Source organism: Alosa pseudoharengus, unplaced genomic scaffold (genome assembly GCF_046254945.1).
Source record: "Alosa pseudoharengus isolate Yale_2024_CS ecotype anadromous, Long Island Sound unplaced genomic scaffold, YU_APseudo_1.1 YU_APseudo_1.1_scf_2, whole genome shotgun sequence".
NCBI lineage: Eukaryota > Metazoa > Chordata > Actinopteri > Clupeiformes > Clupeidae > Alosa > Alosa pseudoharengus.
In genome coordinates this window covers 49,198,119-49,213,458 of record NW_027468663.1, presented here as the reverse complement: position 1 = coordinate 49,213,458, position 15,340 = coordinate 49,198,119, and the positions used below count along the sequence as shown (strand labels likewise).

Genomic DNA, 15,340 nt, shown 5'->3' with positions numbered 1-15,340 from the left:
AACCACTACAAATGTGTCAGATAGAAGTGATGACTGTTTTTTGTTGTTGTTGTTGTTGAGGGTGGGGGTGTCTAGGCACTTCACATCTAAGCCACCCTTTTGTGGAGGAACACAGAGACCACATGCACACAAGAGAAAATGGCGGCCCCAAAACGCTCCTGGAGTGGATGGACATGACTCACTCACGGCCACAACATAATGAGACAACCATGCTACTTCAAGGAAAAAAGGCTTTATGAGAATTAAGAAAGAGTTACATTCTTTTGTATTGAAAAATGTGACAAAATATCACAAATGTAATGCAACAGATTAGACAAAATGTAACAAATGAAGTGCATTTCACTCCACTTCTACTGAGCACTTACTGAGTTTCTATCAAGTCTTCTGTTTCTACCATTATCTTCTTATTTTCAGACCCACAAAGAAATAAATAAGATGGTGAGCATAGTGGTGACTTGGGTGAGCTGATATTTCTACTCCAGACACACAGCTGCAACATAATCTGAAGCTCCTAAGGGATTCCAGCCTGACAGTTGTGGACTTCTCACCACTCACTCCATACATCAGTTGGGAGTGGCAACAAAAAAAAATGGACACAACTGTTTGTGTATGAGAGGAGCGGAGAGAGGGGGATTTGAAGAAGCTTTCAGAGCGCATTACCAAGCCCACTCGCTCTAACTCGACCTAAAATCACATTGCCAAGAGCAATGCAGGAAGTGAGAGAGAGAGAGAGAGAGAGAGAGAGAGAGAGAGAGAGAGAGAGAGAGAGAGAGAGAGAGAGAGCGAGAGCGAGAGGCTGGGGAAAAAGCCAGGGGCAGCCTCGTGGCTAAAGTTAAAACCTTTCAATTACACCTCACAAGTGGGGCCAGGTGGAGTGTGGGACATGGAAAGCAGAGGAACCCTCATCAGCTCGTACTCCTGCTGCTCTACGCACTAAAGCCTCTCTCTCACCCTGATCGTGGAGGCTGTGAGGGCGAGACATGGCAGCCACTCACTCACACCAGCACCCATTATCTGGGAGAGCTCCACACACACACAACGCTCCAGCAGCCTGAGAGGTAGAGGAGGATGTGGAGGGAGGGAGAGAGGAGAGAGAGAGAGAGAGAGAGGAGATATGGAGGGAGAGAGAGAGAGAGGGCGAAAGAGAAATGGAAAGAGGGAAAGAGAGGGAGAGTGAGAGGGAGAGATAGAGAGAAAGAGATAGGAGGGGAGAGAAAGAGAGACAGGGAGGAGGGGTAGCACTAAAGAGGTAGGAGGAGATGAGGGGGGGAGGGGGGTGGCTCACCTATCTCCTGACTGGCTGTGGGCTCAGCCAACTCTGCGGTCTCCACCACCTCCTCATCCTCCAACAGTGCCCTGCCACGGCTTCGACTCCTGAGAGAGAAAGAGAGGGTGGGGCAGAGGGAGGAAGGAAGAGAGAAGAGCATGAATGAAAGAATGTGTGAATGAGTGATAATGAGAGAAAGACAAAGGAAAAGGAAAGAGAGAGAGAGAGAGAGAGAGAGAGAGAGAGAGAGAGAGAGAGAGAGAGAGAGAGAGAGAGAGAGAGAGAGAGAGAGAGAGAGAGATCAAGAGCAAGGGGAGAAAGAGAGGGGATAGTGGTAGAAAAAGACAGAGTGGGGAGGGAGACAGAGAGAGATAAGGGAAAACAAATTATTGTCTGGACAGTGCTCGATAGCTCAATGGGGAGCTGATCATGAATCAGTTGCATACAGTCACAGCTGTCACTGGGTCTTAATGGGGAGCTGATCATGAATCAGTTGCATAGTCACAGCTGTCACTGGGTCTTAATGGCCAGTGATGGGCTGGGCTGGGCTGGGCTAACCCCAGCAGGACGGCTGGATAGATGTGTGTGTGTGACGCTATACGGCTCATGAAGAAGACTGGTGTGAGGTCTTTGATTGCACATACACACTCTCACATATTTATAGACACACACACACACACACACACACACATAGGGCTACATACACATACATGTATATATAATATGACTGTTAACTCATTTGACTGTCAGTCAGCAACAGTAGGATAACATCAGTAAAATGTGCAGTGGTCTCTTAATATTTTCCAGAGCTGTATATACAGACAGATAGACACACACACACACACACACTCACAAACAGAGCTTATCACCATTACACCAATACACAATTGTGCTCAACAGTCAAAGGTGCTTGCATTTTGAACTGCCCTCAGTGCACGTTACTGTAATAGTGTTTAATAATTTAATCAGATCATCATTTGAAGTAAATCACCTTCAGAACAAGACTTTGGAGTGTTGTGTAGGATGGGAACTCGAAAAAAGCTTGCTTCATCAAGCTGTTTTCAATAAAGACAATTAGGCACATCTATCCTTTAAAGCTGGGCCCGCTCTAAAGACAGGAAATCATCTCAACACAATCTCATTTCTTAACAACTCAGTTTGAAAACATCACACACTTCTGTACTTTATTTTGTCTAGTTTCTGTTTAAATTGATTTCTCACACACAGCAACACCTATTGTAGGGAAAAATAGAAGGCTAAATATCTTAAGATCTACAAGTACGATATGACATCAAGTTCAGAAGTTGATTGAGGCCACTGGACTGGGTCTCTTTTTAGTGCTGTTTCACTCCAAAGCCCCCATGCCATCATTGAAACAAACCAGAGATATGAAAGCTGGATCCACTAACCACTGCTTTCGACAATTCTGACCCATCAACTGAGCGGACAGCCTGGATAACTGCTAAAGCACATCTCTAGTCACGCATAGTAAACTGTAGGGGTTAAACCATACTGCTAAGATGGCTCTGAAGCACACCTGGCCCTGAGCTGACTGCACACTGTCTGGTGTGTGTGTGTGTGTGTGTGTGTGTGTGTGTGTGTGTGTGTGTGTGTGTGTGTACGTGTGTGTGTGCTGAGAGGGTTAAGGGGAGGGCTCTGCTTGGCTGGCTGGCTAACGGTGGGCCTGCCACTGCTGTGGGTTTATTTTGATTTGTGATCTCTGGCTCGGTCGGGAGGAGCGCCGCGCCGACTCAAATGTCCACCTCCCACCGTGCTGCCTCGCGGCCTTCTCACATGGACGCCTCGTTCTCTCTCCCACTGCTGCTCCCCCCCGCCCACCTCCCCTCCACACCCCCCCGCCCCCTCCACACCCCCCCCCCCTCCTCCTATTTTCCCCCACTCATTCAGAGCAGCTCTGCTGTTTTTCTCAGTGACTGACCACCAGCCAAGAGAGGGAGGAGAAGAGCTGGGAGGACAGCGCCCCTCCATGCCCATCGTCTTATCGTCTACATCTCCCTCTCGCCTGCCCTGCACTGTGCGTCTGCAGCCGAGCTGCTGACCAGTCCACACCTGCATCTGCAAACTACACAACAGCACGCACGAGCAGTCAGTGTGTGTGTGTGTGATGCACGTGATGTGCGATGGCTGTTAGCATGATGGCCAAATAATTTCCTCTGTGAAGCTGGAGAACAGAGCAGTGCAGAGAAACACAGAGCCTGACTCTGAATAACTTCAAAACTCCAAGTGATATTCGACCACCTATCCGCACATTAAAACACACACATGGTGGCACTTGTGCAGAGTAAAAATAAAATAAATATAAATATATATATATATATATATATATATATGTATGTGTGTGTGTGTGTGTGTGTGTGTGTGTGTCAGGAGGTCAGGAATCCCACTAGGCAACTCCCCAACCAATATCATAGTATCACTTCATCAAGGTGATAATTGTCAGGGACACAAATTAAACAAATTCCACAGTAAGCCCGCTAAGTGGAGAGAGTAAACTTGAGGCGGGCGAGAGCAAACAGATCTCTGGGGGGTATGATGGGCGGGGGGGTGGGAGAAGAGAAGGAGGGGTAATTATCAATGCCACTAGAGAGAGAAATCACAATCTGCCTGATGCCTGCCAACCCCTCCCTCCAAATGACTTCCTCTACCAGATAACCAACATGGCCCAGCCCTCAAAAATGGGGGCAAACTCCTGTAATCAGAGCTGAAAAAAACTCTAGCACGAGAATACATATCCCAACTGTACTTCAGCATCTCAAAAGTAAGTAAACAATCCCTTCACAAGCAAAGTGACTGAAATAGCTCAGTCATTTTTATTGTCTAATATTCAGCATCTCTGATTAGGAAATTTGCAAAGAGAATACGTAGGCCTATACTTCCTGTTTAAACCCTCTGACATCATCTCCCATGAGACAGCACAAGTAGAACCCCTTACCGCCAGACCTTCACAGTCCAAGCACAGTGTAGAGATTCAATTCAGTCACCACAAACACCAATAGCACTAGAGGACCACCCTCTATGAGGAAAAATAACATTCATATCAAAGACAGGTTATTGTCCAATGCACTGCAAAAGCCTGAGATGTAATTTCAGAAAAGTCCCACAAACCAAAATGATAATTACTTTGCAAAGAAAACATTTTGCTCAGAATTGAGTATTCAACAGCTACAAAACATGCTGCTGTTAGAGGTGGTCCTGTGATGGTTGGTAGTAGACAGTGGATTAAAAATGCATAACTCCTCTCAGACAATCTCTTGTCACGTCTGGATAGAGGGTTGGCAGCATTTGGCTCTATATTGTAGTATACTCACACTAGCAGCCACCTGAATAGAGGGTTGGCACATTAAGGCTCTATATTAAGGTACATCCAGCCGTCTGAATGGAGGGTTGGTGGCAATAGGTTCAATATTGAGGGATACAACCAAACAGCTCATTCTCTGTGCAACAAAGCTTTGAAATGCTATACCCATTCTCTGAATTTCTGTGTAACAAAGCTTTGAACTGTAAAAAGTATGCTGTAAACTGTCTATTTCTTCACCTCAAAGCCTAATTTTATTCCGATACCTGCTGTGACATGTTTTCAGACCACTACAGACCATTACAACTATATTTGTAGCATTAACACACTACCAGGCTATCGTTGTTACAAACTGTGTAATCTACCTAAATGCATTTTATAGACATTAAGAAACAACCAACAGGGTTTGTAGTTGTTGTTGGAATTACATATATTCATTTTTTTAAATAAAATTTCAAAGAAGCAAACCCTCTTGGCTATTGCTAATAGAGAGATTCAGTCAATCCTTAGCAGAACAAAACCTTTCAGGTTGTTGTTGGGCACCCAACCCCCCAACCCCGGTGCACTATAACTTATCCCCATGATCCCACCATAGAGGGAAGAAAAAAAAGCTGTTGTGATAAGTAGTTCCCAGTCTGAGGGGGAGTTCCAAAACATGGCACTGGAGTAGATGGAATGGCTCTCCACACACACCAATCTCACATCAACCAATTCAACCCTCAAATCATATTGTGCGAGAGAGAAAGAGAGCGTATGTGTGTGTGTGTGTGTGTGTATGTGTGTGTGTGTGTGTGTGTGTGTGTGTGTGTGTGTGTACTGAGCAGGCAGTACAGTTTTTGTTCAAATCCAATACCTTAAATCATACATTCAGCACTCATAACACAAAAAAACAGCCTTCCAGTAGCCTTCCAAACCACGTCTGACCCAGACCATTATGAAAACCCTCTCATAACAACAACAAAAACATCTAGAATCTAATTTACAACAGTCAAAGTGCAATTTATCATTCTTCATGCTTTATCCAGCCATGTTATGAGAAACACAGCAATGCATGTGTCATATCTATGACCCACAGTTGGGATGGGATTTAACCCCTTCCAAATTCCTCCAGGAGATATATTATATAAAGCTGATACCGAACCTGGTAGGCTTGAGAGGGTATGCAAAGTGAGGACACACACCTGAACTTTTCATGGTTCCTACCAGGGTTGTGCACAATTCGAATTACAATTCTGCTTCCTGTTTGCTACATAAATTAAAATGCAAGTGAAATTCAAGAATTTAATTGAAATTTAAGAGCCAGTTTCAATTCAACACAAACGAATGACACAAACATGTCAAACAACTCCCATCTCACCCTCTCTTTGCCACTACTTATGCTGCATATAGTTTAATCCCTTTGAGTCAGATCTTAGCAGTATGCAAATCTACAATTAGCAAACTCTTCCTATGACACTCATATAGCCCTAGAGACCTGAAGGGAGGCAGAGACTCAATTGATTTGGACACAATTGGCCATAATGTCCCCTTTAGTATGTAGCAGTAACAAGACTGTTTTGTATCTAAATAATATATAAAATGCATGTGAAGCATCAGAAAGTGGTTATAACCCCCTTTCTAAATGAAAAGCAAATGTTTCAAATGTTGCCCAATACCAACACATTTTTGGATTTTGGGAAAGCAGAGGTTAAATGTACTTTTTTGGGGGCTTGGTCGCAGGGCCAGGCAGGGGGGCTGTGGACACTGCATCTTTCCGAGGACGTCCCCGAGGGCGTCTGTCAGTGGGGGCAGGACTTCCTGTAGGCGTGGCCCCTGTGATGCCAGGAGGCGGAGACGGTCCTTTGTCAGAGGTGTCCAGACTCTTATCCTCTGATGACATTCTGAGAGAGAAAAAGACCGAGCTGTATTTCAAACGTCACACAAACAACAAACTTGAAATGTCAAGTTAATCTGAACTTTGCATATACACTGAATGCTATACCCATTTTCTGAATTTCTATGTAAAACAGACATTAAAAATGGCAAATATTGTGCAGTTTCAGATTTCAGCTCTTCTCCACATTATTTTCTGATTATGTAACTACTGATGCTTTTGATGTCTTTACATGCAGAGGGTTAAGGGCTACCTATCAACAAGTTACAATTTACAAATAACAGTTTAAACAAGGTGCTGTCTTACTTAAAGCAACACTTTATCAATCATGTTATCAATTAAGCACTGATGTCAAATGTCATAATGATGTTTTTTTTTAAATAAACTTAAAGCTGTCAACTGTGGGGGGCACACTGTCAGGTGTTATTTAGACTGTTCAAATTTTTGTAATTTTGCCTCTGTGCACCACCACAATGGATCTGAAACAAAACAATTGAGATGGGCTTAAAGTGTAGACTTTCAGTTTTAACATTGTCATACCATTTTTGAGGCTCAAAAGTAATTTGACAAATACCTATATTTATAATGATTATATTAATGTTTCAAGGAAAAACCTCTGCAATCAGTGATTGCTGTAAAGGTCTGGCAAAGCATATTGTGAAGGGCAACTCGGCATTTGGTGATGTTTACTGATGGGTTCCAGAATTCAGGCAGTCTCCTTCAATGGTTCCTTATTTGTGGGTCTTTCAGCCTTCAGATTTGTCTAGTGAAAAGCATGCTCAATTGGGTTGAGGCCTGGTGACTGACTTGGATATTGAAGAATATTCCATCCTGGGTTACTTTTGCAGTATTTTTTGGACATTATCCATCTGCACTGTGAAGCACTCGCCAATCAGTTTTGCTGCATTTGACAGGATTTTAGCCCTTTACACATGTATGAACTTTGTAACTCTTTCAAATCTGTTGTGAAATGCCGTGAATTAATACATACATACATACATATGTGAATGATTGCCATCCCCACAGATGAGGAGATATGCTTTGCATCATAAACCATTCCTTTAAATCACCATACTTCTTTCTTCCCATGATTTTAGGATAACTTAACTTTAAAATTGTATTTGTTCAAAAAATCTTGCTCCTTGTTTTCCAGAAAAGCCTAATCTGACCTCACTGTTCTTGATTGATGCTAGTGGACTGCATCTTGTTGTAAACCTTCTGTATTTGTATTCATGCGTTGCAGGCATCTCTTGATTGTAGACATTGAGAATGATGCATCTACCTCCTACCAAGGAAAGAATTCTGCCCTCATGCACCTTAGTCCTCCGTGGTCCTCCAGACCTTTTGGTGTTGCTGAGCTCACCAGTGCATTCTTTCTTTTTAAGAATGTATCAAATTGTTCATTTCGTTGCTCCTAAGGTTCCTGTTATTATAGATTTTTTTTTTTTTTTCCTCCAGCCTAGTTGTGGCATCCTTCACTAGCATAAACACCTCTTTGAACCGCATATTGAGATTGAATGCAAACATTTGGAATGAACTCCGGACCTTTTCTCTGATTAAAGGTTGTATCAGCGATAGCGGGGATACGTCCCTTCTGTTGATGATCAAACAAAACAGAGAGCTAGCTCGCTACTCCCTCCCCCTCCCTCCTGTACAATTAAAACTCTCTTAAACGCGCATCTCGTCCATTATTGGTTGAAACACTTTGTTTTGCCTTTGAGTGGGTTGCCAACCCTTGTTGATAGCAATTGTTTTTGTGTACAGATCTCGGAGCCTAGGCTGCCTACAGAGACACGTTTTTTTGACGGTCTGCTTATGGGGCAGACAGCTAGTGGATCGTTAGGAAAGATAAGATGAATGTGACCATTTATGTTTGGGCCTTTTCTGGGCCTGAAATCGCTGATACAACCTTTAATGAATCATGAAATAACGAGAAGACAGACGGCTATGAAGATGTGTGTAATTCAATTGTCCAATTCATTTTGAGCATCAAAAATGGTGTGGCAATGTATACAAATTTCTGTATTTCAATAAACGGTTAATAAGATAATTTTCTTCAACCCCTTGAATTGAAGCTGAAAATCAAAACTTCAAGCACATCTTAATTGCTTCATTTCAGAAGTAGTGGTAGTGCACAGTGGCCAATTACAAAACTTATGTTGCCATCCAAATAGTCCTGACTGTAAATCATGGCTTTCCTCTGCACTTCATCCCAAGTTCTACACCAAAAGCATGGGCATGACTAATGCTTCAAGGCCATTTGTATTTTATCTGTAGGTTCACCTATCACACAGAGTTCATTAGCATGGTCTCTCCCAAAAGTCTGAAAGATTCCATTTGGAAAGGAAGCTATAAGAATATGATAGTAAAAAAGAAACTGGCTTCAGAGCTCCCTCGCTTCAGAGCTCGCTTATCGAAAAGAGTGAATCTTACACCTGCCAGCAAAATATGGTATGGTTAACCTGGCCACAACTTCAGAACACAAATAGTTCCAACAATACTGAGTAGCAAAAAAAAAAGTTGAATATGTTAATGTGTGTTACAATTATGAGGGGGTCCTTGGACCTATTTCTCCCTATGAAGGGTCCCTGTCCCAAGAGATTTGAAAACCCCTGCACATAGAGATTCAAAATGCACCTGTAACCTAACTAAACATAAACTCTGATTTCTGATACTTTGCCGTTTTGCCAGGATATACCCTATAGTGTAATATATGTGTATAGATGTTTTATCATTATTAAATAGTTGCCATGATCCTGGAAATAAGAGGAAATATAAGGGTTTCTCTATTTTCTCATCTCTAAATACTACAATAACTTTGTGTAAACACATTTAGGTTCACTCTTAAAATGAATGTGCTAGAAACAACACAAACTGTGTTCTCCCTGTCTGAACATAGAGATGTGTTAAAAACAACACAAGATGATATTTTAGTACTTCTACTAATAAAAATGAATGTCAATGTATAACCATGGTGGATTGTTTGCAATTTGTTTTGAATTGTATAGTAATTTCAAATCAACACACACGTGTTGATTTTGTCCAAGAATAACACAAACGTTTGTTATAAAAAATGTGCACAAATGCAGTGTTTCACAGTATAACAAAAGTAATGTATAAGAAACAACACAAACTGTGTTGTCTCCATCTGGACATGGAGATGTGTTAAAGACAACACAAGTTGTGTTATTTTCAACACATTTGTTTTAATAGTGTTGATATTCTAAAGAAAAGTGAAAGGGAGGAAAATTGTGACTTTTTTCCTAGCACTGTCCTGCAGTCTGACATTGCAAGATGACAATGTCTTCATATATTCACTTTTTAAAGTGACAAAATGCATACCTGAGACATATGCAGAGACCAGGCCCAATTGCATTGTTCTTGTCAACGGTCTATGCAGCCTAATGTCAGCACCTTACAGGACCACAGAACAAACTGGTCAGGCCCATAAGCAAACTCATTTGATCAAACAAATAAATCACACCGCATGAAGAATATCTTACTTTAGGCAATACAATTCAGAGTGGCAGTCAAACAAGGAACAGCACATGGCTACACTGACTCCTGTAAGAAATGTGTAACTGTACAAATCGAATGCCTTTTCATAACTGGTTCTCATGGAGACAAGTGAAAGAAGCAAGTAGTGCAACAGCTTTCTCCCCACAAAATAGCAAAGATGATGATTATATGAATGACAGCAGTGTAGGGTAGTAGCCCTAATCCTAAATCGCTCTCTTTCTTTGATCCAGTCTAATCAACTCATCCCCACTCCATAAAACCTACATGAAGGATTTACACTTGATCACTGGATTGGAGGGGAATTGACATTGCCATGCCATTTACTTCTCTATATGTTATGAATAACATATAGAGATTCAAAATGTGACAGGAGATTCTGGAAGGGAAACAGAAGGGCTGCAAATTTGTTGTTAAACAGTATATCTTACTCTATGACTTCATACTTTTATTGTTAAATATAGTATATATGTATGTATAATATTATATATATATATATATATATAATATTGTTTGGATATGCATAGAATTGAACTGATAGAAGGCAACCCTACTCTCCAGGAATGTTAATGTTTTACACTACCTCTCTAAGAGGACACCTTGGACAGCAATTCAATCCATGATGTGTATAGCATGTCCATACATAATATCTCAATGTAAATAGTAAATGGGAGGAACTAACCCAAACAATAAATGGGGGGCACAGTGAAGTTCACAGCTGACATGTTCTCTAAACAACAAACAGGTTGTAAAGTTCTGGTTTAATGGTTGATATTGAGCACCCCACAAAATAAACCTTTTGAAGTTGTAACTGTGGTGCATCAAGTCACACTTGGGGTGTAACGGTTCACAAAAATCACAGTTCGATATGTGCTTTGGTGAATATGTGTACCTTTACACCACTAAGTCATACAGTACTTTCTTTGAAGGAAAATTGCTGCGTCACGCTCTGTACAGTATGTCTAACTGCCTTTCTAGAGCAACTTGAATCCCTGGGACTGTTGCTGCTGCTTGCTTCTCCTGTCTTTCATTCTCCTTTGTTCACCAATCCTGCTAAAGGAGTCCACCCCTCAATGGATGGAGAAGCCCACTGGGTAGAGCTCTCCTCCATTTTGTTGTTCTACAGGACTACCAGGGCTCATGATAACAACAACTACAATGGAAAGGGAAGAAAATAATTTGTGATTCCATGGGAGAAGGTAGGCTCCTGCCATTAAGGCATGCCTCTGTAAAGCTCGTCTACCAACCTGTTCCCTCAGCTGACCAGGCATGCTGCCAATGGGATGCTGCCTTTCTGGAAATTACAGGATCCCACACTAGGCTGTATCTTGCCTTGGGTAAACAATTAGGCCTCATGATCGGTTTAGCTTACCACATCCATGAGTGAACAAGAGTGGTGAATTGATTGACACTGTCAATCAGCTTGGGAACTACTCAAGCCCAATCTAATGGTCACCAAAGCTGGATCATTATGCAACTTGGTTATAGCCTATGCCAAAACATATGATTTATAGGCTTATCAAGACTACTTATTTTCTGTTGTTATACAGGCAATGGATATGGTCTGTCAGTAGCTGTTCTTAAAACAACAATTCATTTATCCTAGAAATACTACAATGTAATATTCAGTGCTGTATTAAAGCAAATGTCACATGGTTGAAATGTTGAGCTTGCAGTGTTCCCATGGAAACCAGCATAATAGCACTGGCTGTAAATTAAACTGCTGGCTGGATGTGCGATTGAAAATTGTGTTTACAGAAGTTTCAGTATATTCCTATTAACCACATTATTACTAATTTAAGCTACAGAAGTAATTAAAAAAGCTATTTCCAGGTAACCACATAAAAGAACCCTGTTCACCTCATAAGCCTGAGTAGTCATGAGACAAACGCCTGATGATGAAAGTAATAAAGTACTAAATCACAATGAGTTGGGTTACCTTATTTCCACCCATGTGCCAACCAACATTTCCTTCTTTCACTCCAATGCCTACTTTTAGTATATAGGTGTTTTCCAAATAACACCGTTGTATGACCCTTGTTAAAGGGTGTGCATATAACCTACTACCTTCATATCTCGAGAAACATGCTTTGCCATTCAAAGATACAAACAGTTGAACTTATAACTGTGGGTGAGAAACTCTATTAAGAACAATAATCTGATGCTAGCCTAAATCATTCAGTAAATTGTTCTATCGGTTGGTTTCAACAGTAATTTTGATAGAAAGCAAAGCACACCAACACTGGAAAGCTTCTCTAATCAAACTACATTTCACTTTCTTTACCAGGACCAAATTACAGGCCAATACATATTTCAAACAAGTGGCACATAATGTAGCATACTAGGTATTTCACTGACATAGCCTAGTAGTAGTGTGCCATGACACTCATACAACTAGTAATGAAAACAATTTTCATACTTACATTAATTTAAAGCTCTGTAACCTTTTACAAGTATGATGCAGGTTTAGTGCCTATGCTATTCATAGTATTAAAAGGCATTTTAGGTCAATGTGATGCTGGCAAACTGGAAAACTGTATTCAGTAAGCACAACTACCTTCACAACATGGACAATTCATTCATTTAACTTCACCAATCGAATGATAATGCCACTCAGAGTCTCCAATCCAACATGCATAACATCTATATTGTAGGCCTATAAGCTACATAGTAACAACACATATGTTAGATTGTTTGAGCATGGACGATTATGACCCAATCATAAGGAAAGATGAAACGCCTAAACAAGAAAGATCTATCAGGCATAAGCTGTTTCATACCAGTTAATAAAATGTGAGATATATTCAACACACTTAACTGTGATGTAGAGAGCTAACTATTTTCCAGGACATGTGTGGCAACAATTGGCATCTTTTGTTAAACAAGACAGCACAAAGACAGGGATGGATTTACTTGGAGAGCATGTGCAAGCCTGCTTTTGCCTTTGTTCACTTTTCCCAAAGTGATGTAAGAACCCATGCTGCCTATCTGTTCGGAAAAAAGATGTATTTCTAACCAAAACATTAGGCCTACACAAAACAGACAAAAACAGTCTACTGAAAACCTCGATATTGCCGATGTCCAGAAGTCATTGTTTGACTTCAAAAACTGCCTTAGCCTAATTCTAAACTTCGCAAGCCTAAAAGTACCCTATAGCTTCACGCAAAAGCGAACAAGTCATGCGTAATCACTGCAGTGAGCAAGACATATAGCTTTCAACATATAGAAACAGGTTTATTTCTCCAAATATAAGTCTACAAGAAGAAATTGTGCTCTTTGTTCGGTGCGGTGGGCGCTGACTTATACTGTAATAACTTGTAGTCTTGTTTAGCTTATGTCATTCATTAAAAGTAATAAACATGTCACCGTAAATAATGTTGGTTTGTCTGGAATCAATTCTAGCTTGCAAATTATATCATTAGGCCTATATTATGCTACCTCAGAAGGGAGAAAAATAACGTTCTCCATGTGGCCAGAGATCAGCATGGGAGGCAAATACTGGGTGTTAAAACTGAAAACAGAGATGCCCACAGTCTATATGCATAAACTAGCATTACATTTTTAAAAAAATAACACGCAAAATATTTGCCGTAAGAGCCGTCTATGATTACGAGGGCGACAGAATAAAAACTGACCGATGACGTGTGAGACTGGTAGGGAAACGCTATGCAGCGGTGGCGGCATAAAAAAGCGCTTGCCACAGACACGTAGGATTGGGTTGCTGGGAGAGAAATACATGGGAAATATATAGACCGTTAAAACTATGTCAACTTACCTTTCCAACCCTATCAGTTTTGAATTATTTCCCTCATGACCATGAATGTCATATGTGACATGCAGTACTTTGTTTAGTTTTCGATGGCTTGGGGGTTGGGGCAAGACCACTGGCTATCCAGTGAAAGAATAAGGAGCGGGTAGCCGATGCAGTGGGCTATGCAAATCGAGGTTTTTCAGCTGTACTCCAACTAACGTAGAAAATCCAGGAGAGGACAATATATTTCAAATAATATCCAACAGCGAAGCCCACTCCGTCCCCCCTAAATTTCCAAAGACCACTTTCCTTTATCCTCTTCATCCCACATCGCTGAACACAAACGGTCTTGTAACGGCAGTATTTTACTCATCCATAAAGGCTCCAGTAGATAAAAAACACGGCAGCCAGTCGAAACTAAAATCCTCCGATAAATCCCAAATGCAAAAAAGAATGCCCGGGCACAAAACTGAATACAGGAACGAGCGAAATTGTACCAACATTCGATTAGCTAGCCAGCTTGCTATCCAAATGATTCCCCTCAGCCTTGGAGCAAGCTAGCTACAATTCCCCGTAAAAATTAGTTTCAAGAAAATCGCCCGAATTAGAGCACTGGATGAAAAAACAAACCATTAAACCCCATACTTTGAATCAATTATACAATTACACTATTTTGCAAGAGCATAAGTGGGATACTTTGTTCCCATATAAATACAAATATTAAAGTTGTTGCCCACTCTCCACGGTAGCCATGTTTGAGTATGACCAAATTACGACTCAAAGCGCTTCATCGCTGGCAAATAGTACCTAACAAACACCGCACACCACCTATAACGTGTGACTACATATCAGTGAATTAAGTATCAGTGTGCAATGATCTATACAAATAAGGTCATTCGTAAACACAAATATATGTATTTTCATCTAATTTGTCTAATTGGAAATTACTCAGTGACCCTGCGGAGGGATATTTTGGAGCACTCAGCAGGTGAGGCGACGTTTTTCTAGGATACTTACAAAATATGGTTCGGAGTAATACTGGACCGGACCGGACCATATGGGACAGGACTAAAGGCTAAATTATGCGACCTTTTAGGTCAAGACACATCCGGATGCAATGTCGAATTATACAGATATTCAGTTATTGAATAGTCACAGGGACACAATACACAGAAGGCGCCCTCAATTGAATCGGGCCATAGCATGCTACTGTGAAGTTCAATTTAAATAGCCTACCGCCTTAGCAGCTATAGCCTTTTTAGCCTTGTAGAAAAATGTTGAACATGTATCTTCTGTAGTTTATGTTAGATGAATAACATTTATTTGTTATGTAGGCCTATATGAAAAATAGTTAGCAGTTAACGAAAACTGACACAGAGTTCAAGAAACTGATAGAATTATCATGATGAGGAGAATGGAGCCTGATGAGGCAACAGAATAACCAAAAAACTGAAATTCAAATGTAGGCCTATTAAGCTTATTTCATTCATCTAAGGGTAATGGCTCCTGTAGGCTAGGCCTAGCCTATGAGCACCCAGATAATCCTAACAGGCTTGATTCAACATGATTGTAGGCTAAATCTAGGCCTATGCTATCAGATTTGATCAGAACTCAAAA

General features: G+C 41.0%; 1 protein-coding gene across 9 annotated transcripts in view; it reads right to left on the bottom strand.

Moving 5' to 3' along the window:
• kmt2cb (lysine (K)-specific methyltransferase 2Cb) overlaps positions 1-14,461 on the bottom strand; it is a 78,877-nt gene extending 64,416 nt beyond the window's left edge. For 8 of the 9 annotated variants that reach the window (XM_076295338.1, XM_076295340.1, XM_076295339.1 and 5 more), the window contains exons 1-3: positions 13,748-14,461; positions 6,281-6,463; positions 1,286-1,374 (exon numbers count right to left, since the gene is read on the bottom strand). In XM_076295338.1, the coding sequence (XP_076151453.1) occupies positions 1,286-1,374; positions 6,281-6,462 (271 nt within the window). In that variant the 5' untranslated portion in view covers position 6,463; positions 13,748-14,461. Of the gene's footprint in view, positions 1-1,285; positions 1,375-6,280; positions 6,464-13,747 lie in introns of those variants that run through there. The other variant, XM_076295345.1, reaches the window with a different exon arrangement.
• Positions 14,462-15,340: the final 879 nt, after the last annotated feature.